This window comes from Poecilia latipinna, unplaced genomic scaffold (genome assembly GCF_001443285.1).
Source record: "Poecilia latipinna isolate Pla-1442-1.1 unplaced genomic scaffold, P_latipinna-1.0 Scaffold156, whole genome shotgun sequence".
Taxonomy (NCBI): domain Eukaryota; kingdom Metazoa; phylum Chordata; class Actinopteri; order Cyprinodontiformes; family Poeciliidae; genus Poecilia; species Poecilia latipinna.
The window spans coordinates 525,128-533,160 of record NW_015112772.1 but is presented as its reverse complement, the minus strand read 5'-3'; the positions used below and the strand labels follow the sequence as shown (position 1 = coordinate 533,160).

The 8,033-nt window shown below is 39.9% G+C and overlaps 1 protein-coding gene across 2 annotated transcripts in view; it reads right to left on the bottom strand.

The window, feature by feature from the left end:
• Window positions 1–462: 462 nt before the first annotated feature.
• The window catches only part of plxna4 (plexin A4), a 239,317-nt gene continuing 231,746 nt past the window's right edge, over window positions 463–8,033 (bottom strand). For both annotated transcript variants that reach the window (XM_015029533.1, XM_015029532.1), the window contains exons 29-31: window positions 5,985–6,154; window positions 1,889–2,101; window positions 463–661 (exon numbers count right to left, since the gene is read on the bottom strand). In XM_015029533.1, coding sequence (XP_014885019.1) covers window positions 478–661; window positions 1,889–2,101; window positions 5,985–6,154 — 567 coding nt within the window. In that variant the 3' untranslated portion in view covers window positions 463–477. The remainder of the gene's footprint in view (window positions 662–1,888; window positions 2,102–5,984; window positions 6,155–8,033) is intronic.

The following is an 8,033-nucleotide window of genomic DNA, read 5'->3' as shown; positions in this document are numbered from 1 at the left end:
CAGTATACCACGGTATGAAACAGTATACCGTGGTATAAAACAGTATACCACGGTATACTGTTTTAGACCGTGGTATACTGTGATATACCACGGTATACCATGGTATAAAACAGTATACTGTGGTATACTGTGATATACCGTGATATACCATGGTATACCGTGGTATAAAACAGTATACCACGGTATAAAACAGTATACCACGGTATACTGGTATAAAATGGTATACCAGTATACCACGGTATGAAACAGTATACCACGGTATACTGTTTTAGACCATGGTATACCACAGTATACTGTTTCATACCGTGGTATACTGTTTTATACCACGGTATAAAACAGGATTCCGTGGTATACTGTTTTATACCACGGTATAAAATTAACACACTTTCGTGATGTAATATTCAGTCACCAACCAACACTACAGCAAAGGATTGACATGTTTTCAGTCTGTTGTAAAATCTACATAATGTATAAGTTTCATTTCCAGAAAAAGAGCGTTCTTCGACTTACCTCCTCAGTGTACTTTCCCACGTACGAATAAATCTCACTGAGAGAACTCATGGTGTTGAACTCATTCATGTGCATCCGTGACTGTTCTGCCAAGTAGGCATTCATGTCCTGGTCACTGATTGCTGGCATCTTGCTAATGTCTGAGTAGTACCTGTTGAGAGACAAGAAGGTATATAACTGACAGGGAAAACTTTTTTTTTAAGGAAAATGTGTTAAGTTTTTAGCTCATGCATATTTTATAGAAACCACGTGTGTTTTGTAGTAATGTGACTGAGGAGGCTGCACTGCCTCAGATTTCAGCACCACAACAGTAGACATGCACACATGGTCCATTAAGTTAAAGGCAATCAGTCAGTGTCAGCAACAGCTGTGTTTCCCATATCAGCTATGTTAATTAAAACAGCTTATTAACATATTAAATTCCTGTAGCTGCAGCCACTGGAGAACAGGCCTGCTGGAGAGCTAAATAATTTTAGAAGTGCGTGTGTGCGAGAGAGAGTATCTGCACCAAACTGAGCAAAGGAAGAGGCAGGTGGGGTGTTGGTCATGCTCACATCAACACCTGCTCAGCGTTGGAAGGCAGTGATGGTGAGCTCCTAGCAGGGCATTGTTAGCGCAAAAAAAGCAGGTGTGTTTATTTCTAGCCTGGAAGTGAACTATTTGACTATTTTCTCACAAACGTCTGTGCTACATTCACAATTGCTCCAACTATCCTCTCATTAATACACCTTTTAAAACCGCTTGACCTGAAAATGCCCTTCGGTGGACTAAAAAAGTGTAATCTACAACAATTATCAGCATAATATGAAAGGCCGTGTCACAAAATGTAAACTTTAAAGTCAGTTGCATGTAAATTGTGGCTTGAAAAGAAATCGACAGCTAACATGTGAGCCTTTAAAATATTTCTGAATGTTAATGTTACAGGGCCTAAGCAAAGCATTTACACCCCAGATACATGTACATTCAGTGTTGATGCAAAGAAAACGTAATTGGCCTTTAACTTGAAGATCCTCAGTGGCTTAAAATGCAACTCTTTGGTTATTGTTCAGATTTAGGGTCTATCTAGCCATTACAGATACTGCAAACCAATTTACTGTGTCTTATCTTTTATTCAGGATTTAATTGGTGATAAAGAATAAAGACTGTGAAGCCTTAATTTTAACATTACCACATTCTGCTCTCTTTCTCCCCTCACATGTGCTTCTGCACCGTCCCAACCAACCGACTTTCCCTGTGCTGCAGCTCTCTTGCCCAAGGCGCTCCCATCCATCCTCGCTGTGTTGTAATTTGGATGGGGTTTCACAGCTCATAGATCAGTGCTACAGCCACATAGCTAATCTAAGTTCTCTCTCCTTCCATCCATCCTCTAAGTGCTCACCTCTCCACCCAGCTCTTGTAGCTGGGGATGTCCTTGGCATAAAGCAGCTTGTTGGATGGTGAGTCTTTCCCAAGGCGGTGTTCTGAGGTGGAGCAGGAGTCCATGAAGGTCTGGGCCACCACGGACAAACAGGCATCCGTGATGCTGCTCTTGTGGATGTCAAACACAAACTGGGGGTTCTTGATCACATTCACCCAGAAGCGCAGAGGTAGGCTGAAAAAGGGTGAGCAAGAGTTTAGTGGTCAGCTATTACTACTATACATCATTTTTACAAATTGGATTAGTGGAGGATTCTCAGCTTACATACCACTTTACAACCTGACAAAAAAATGCTAAGTGTACATTTTATAGATATTGTAGCGCATAAGAGATCGTTTTCATTTTCTTCTGTTTTTAAAAGCACTTTCTGACAAAAATTACTTGTAACAATCCCTCTCCTATAAGCAGGACATCTTTTAGCTTAATTGCAACATTTGTTTTGACTTCTGTTCCATCCAACAGATGTGTAGTATTATCTCTACCATCAGACTGTAGCCTCAGAATAAGGCTTTGACATTTATATTACTGTAGTGCATCACCAGTTAAACATGGACAAAGAAAAATCTAATTTCTGTTTTTTACAGTTTTGTTTTTTCCACATATTCCTTAATTTTAGAAAACATTGACATTATGTTAATCTAGCTATTCAAACACAGAAAACAAAGCAAACCAACACTGAAATGCTTTAAGATCAAGTCTAAATGTTATTTTGAAATTTGCCACAGTGAGCTAGTCAATAGGCATGAACATATTATTTGCCAGAGGGGTTGAAGATTCAATCATGTTGCAAAGCTAGTACACAGTTGCTGTTGTTGCTCCTGTATGTGCCTAATTCAATAAAGGCTTTATCTTTAAAACCAGGTGGTGGCCGGTCCTCATTTTCTCAAACAGTGTCCAGCAGTCTTCACTTGAGGCCGCACTGACACAATTCATATTGGCTTATTTGTGCAAGTGGGTCCTATTTTTGTGCCTGTCCAGAATGATAAAAATATACAAGTCTTTTTTATTTGCCGAGCTTGTTTCTGCCAAAATAAATAGATATGGGGCCAGCTTTATCTGGGGACTGCTGTGAAAGAAGCTCGGGTGGTATTAACAAAGAGCTGTGTGGATCACTGTAGCTTTACTATTCTAGTTATAAGCTTTTTAGGTGATATGAGGGGGAAAAAATCAATCAGGATAGACAGCATATTCTATCCAATACAAGTGTTTCAGTGGCACAATAATAAGGGATAAGGGAAAAATAACCATTAAAAAAAGGAAATCATTTAAAATACCAGCAGAACACTAGTGATAAGTATGTATTTTGGCCCAAAAGCAATTCAGATGTACATTCTAACAAAAGAGGATTTGGTATTGGAAAAGATCTCTGTATTATGGCTGCAAAATTAATCTAAGCAAAGAATCTAGTGGGATTAGGTGCAGGGATCAAAGGGATATTAACAACACTGCTGTTCTGCAGTGATCATTGGCAATCTGCTCTTTCAATAGGGCAATGGTTGCCACAATGATGAAGTCCCCCATGCAAATTTTGTAATTTTGTTTTTTAAAACTTTCATCACAATTCTTGTGCATCACCCACTAAAAATTAGCAAAGCGTGTAAATTTGGCAGCTGGCTCATGCTGTGTATATGAATGATGTTTTTTGATCAGGAGTTTTGGTCGGGGATTAGGGGTAAATATCATCTGCCAAGATCAAGGGCATTGCTTATCCAGGAGGAATTATGCTGGGTGGTGCATGAAACCATGGGAAAATTAAAAGAAAAGACCCTTTTCTACTGATTCATGACTACAAAGGCCAGCTAATGGGGCCTTTTAGGCAAAGTTTCCTTATTTGGTTTAATGGGCAGTCTAACTTTTCATCAGTTTAAAGAAACTACTGATGCTCAGAATCCTTTTTTATATAATCAGCAACAAAATCACAGTGATACATACAAAAGACATGTATTGTAATATCTATATCACAAAGAACTCCTTGGACTGCAGTAAATATTAGCTAATTGTATAAGTAACATTCATATAGGCTCTTTATTGAAGCAATATACTTGTTGATGCTTCCTGGTTAATGTAACATGGGTATAAGTTACATGGTAATTCTACACTGAATAGTTCAAATGCATTGTTACAACACTCAGGTAAATGACTGTCATATACATACTGAGGGTATATAATCTTCTCACAGGAAGTTTAAAACCCAGTTTCTTTATAGAATCATTTAAATTTGCTCGAAGTGCATCAATAGTGAGGGTAATTACCATCAACAAGCAAACGGTTGGATATGTAGGCATTACAATGTAGCCAGGAAAGTGACGAGCTTTATAAACACAGTCTAGTGGGCTTTGCTCCAAAAAGGACTTCAATAAGCCAATATGCAAATTTTGACGAGAATGGCACATTAATTATGACTAGAACATGCACTAATCTGTATCTCTATCCTAACAGGGCTGTTTATAGTCTGAGTAGGGAGGTGCTGCAGTAGCACTGAGAACAGATGATCCACATCTATGTGACAGTTCTGCAGGGTAATTAAATTTCCTTCCATCTCCTCTACACGAAAAACACACTGTGGCAATCGACGGGCAGGCAAAAAAACAGAAGAGAGAAGATGTGAGCAGACACCGACACGCTGCCATTAATCCAAAGGATACCATCTGGAGAGGCTGCTAGAGCCAGTGATTCCACTATGTAGAGACTTATTGCAAAAAATAAATCCGCAGCTGAACTCAACACAATGCAGAAGAAAACGACTGAGCATTTATGTTATTTAAAGCTTCTGCAGAAATTAAAGGTATCCAAGTTGGTTTCAGAGGGTTTGAAACTTGAACAGAAGAAGCAAAGGGAAACCGGAACGGATTTCGCTTTTGACAGCTTGCAGAACAAACTGAAGAAACATTCAGATTTTTCAGTGCAAACTATGTTATTTGAAACCTAGCGCTATAGTAACACCATTAAGAACCACATGAAAATGACAGAGGAGCCAAATGGTAGGCAGGGGAATAATTTAAGGGCAGGGCTATACTGTGATACTTGGCGGGTGGGGACGGGGGGTAAATGGGACTTTGGGGGGTTGCATTGGGGTGCAAAAGCTTTCACTGCAGCTGAGGTTAATGGTGTGTATGATGACAATGAGAATGGGGGGACTTAATGGGATGGGGGCTCAGCTTGGAGGAGATGCTTGCATCATTATTCTCTACTCTTGGCCTTTTGTCACAGCTAATATTCCAGCTTAAACTTATGCATATTCACACATACTACAGCTACAACTGGCTCAGTCGCAGCAGTTTTTGACAGTTCCCTATGATAGATAGAGGCCATTAAGAAAATAATGCTACCAAACCTGTTCTGCTGTCAGAAAATACTTAAAACCTCCAAACTATCCCATGACATGACACTAGAAACACCAAAATTAAAATGAAAAGCAAACACTTCCTCCCTCCATCTTGAATTGTCCTTCTGAGCCTCACTCTGTGCTATGCATGCTGGGATCTTGACAGAGGCCAGAAGGCTAACGAGTTATTAGTGTATTTAACTCCCATTGCATCCACTTCCTCTTCATCACCTTTTCATTTCTCTTCGGCTCCCATTCTAGTTTCCGGCTGGTTATTTAACTTCGACCAGGCTTCATAAAGTGGTTTCACAGAGGTCAACGTGGCCTAAATTAATAAGCGGATATTAATTTAGAGGTGTACTCATGCACCTGGAAGTGCACATTTGTCACTATGGAGATTTCCACAGTGACGAGCGTTATTTTGGCCCAGTAACCCATGATGATAATGGAGAGTCTTGGCAGCCAATTGGATTAGCCTCTTGTGAATGGCTTTAACGAAGATTACACACCCCTGTGGCTAATGGGTATTAGGAAGGGAAGAAGCACATGGAGGAACTTGGCAGTGACAAGACACTGCTGTGGTATATGTGCCAAAATGCACAAGAGGCCTTGAAAGAAGCCAGACTGCAGCACAAATGAGCAAGTAACTTTCTACCAAAGAAACCACACCCCGATGCGTCAACAACTTTGTGTTCACAAGTAGCAAATATTGCCGATTTGATTTGAACTCACCAGTTGCTCTTCCATGTATGTCGCACATGCGGGTCGTGGATGCTGTGTTTGTCCGCCTGCTCGTCCAGGAAGTCAAACATGTATTTAATTGCCAGTGGCAGGGCGCTGCCCCGGTGGGCGGTGCTGAAGATGGTTTCAAACAGGTCGTCGACAAACTTCTGTAATGTACCCTGCGGGTCAGAGAGAACAGACGTCCAAGTGTGTCGTGTGGAAGGGCACAGTTCCAAGCGAAGATGCTCTTACCCTTGGAACTTTTTCCGCATTTATCACATTACATTCATAAAGTAGTTCTCAAATGAAAAAGGAAAGAAAAGTTATGATGGTTTAGCAGTTTTTACAAATAGAAATTGGAAAAAAACAAATAGTTGTCATCGCTTTTTACTCTGTTGATACCCATAACTAAAATTAGCACTACCAGTTGCCATCCTAAACTGAGACGACGTGTTGCAGGACGGCCCTTTACTTTGTCCAGCGTCGTGTAATATCTACCAGGTTTCATCCGATGGATGGTGCATTTACCGTTTTCCTGCAAAATGCTGTTTCCTCAACATGGATTGAATTGGTCATTGGACTTATTTGCTTTTTTCTCTAGACTTTATCCACTTTACCCCCATCTCATGTAACCTTTGTACTTATTGATACCATTCACCGTTATTCCCCAACAACGTCCGTTGTGTGTATACTAAGTAAACACATAGGTGAATTCAGTTTAGTAATTAGGCGACTTCTAAAGGGAGACTGGATTTTAAGGATTGTCAAATATAGATGCTTGCCATGCATTAGAGATTTTCTTTATGTTAAAACCATGCATGTATTCCCAGTCATGCCCAAGTTTATCAAAGTTTATGAATACTTAAGGTACAGTAGACTCTAATCCCATAGTTAAGGATTGACAGTTTTTTTCTTATACGTTTTATGATATACTAAGAATGTCCAATGAGAAGTTACTATAAACTTAATATTTTTTCCAATCATATTCTGAGTTGTGCCATGCATTTTCATGTAGTCCTTTCATTCCGATGTTTGTGTATGTGACTCTCATATCTTGCAGACCCGACCCCTAAATCTGCTTGCAGCTTTGATGGAAGAAATTGTTATTTCACAGCTGACTTTCAATAATATCTGGGAACAGAAGGTGCATCTCCTAAGCCTCTTTGTGCTGCCGGATTAGCTCCCACACTGCACCATTGACCTTAATTTGATTTAATGTTGGCGACTTTAAGGAGGAGGAGGAGATGAGGAGAGACACACAGAGTGAAAGAATCTAATCCTCTTGTAAAGAACAAGTTGATGGGATGCAGGGGAGAAAGTGGAAGCACGGGAGGGAAATGAAAACGGCAGGTTTCCTATCAGAAAACGAGGCCATCGAGTGTGGCAGTTGAGGTGTGTACAGGCGCAGGCAAATAAAAATCCAATTTGGCAGAAGCAGATGACCAAATGAAAGTCAAGAGATGTAAAAGAGAGTCGGAGGAGGGAATCCTGTTAGTCCAACAATTGCGGCTATAATTTTAATGCAGCCAGAATTCCCAACGGCTTCCGATTTCTCTATGAAGATGAGATCATGTACATCTTTATTAGGCCAGCATGTTTCTGAGTGGCGAGGGAATACCTCCTAATGTATGTATGTGCGTGTGTGTGTGTGTGTGTGTGTGTGTGTGTGTGTGTGTGTGTGTGTGGGTGGCAGGGTTCCGTAGCTGTGTTGCACCTAAAATATTGGAGATCGCAGATGTTTTTTTTTTTCTTTCAAGTCATTATCCTGAAGACCTAAAAGCTTCAGTGATCAATCCTCTTTAAGAAAAATCAACTTTGAAAGCATTAATAAATTACAAGCAAATAACCAATGTTTTTGCGAAGGTCATTGACATTTGGCAGTCTTTAAGAAAATGTACTCCTTTTTGATTAAGAAAAACATTTATTGTAAAAGCCAGGCAGGTTTTTGCTCATATAACATCAAAGGTTTTTAATCACTAAAGAAATTAATCAAGAACGTCAGTTTTTGTTTTACTAGGTCTTACAGTTGATCATAACCACCTGATTGACAAATTGAAT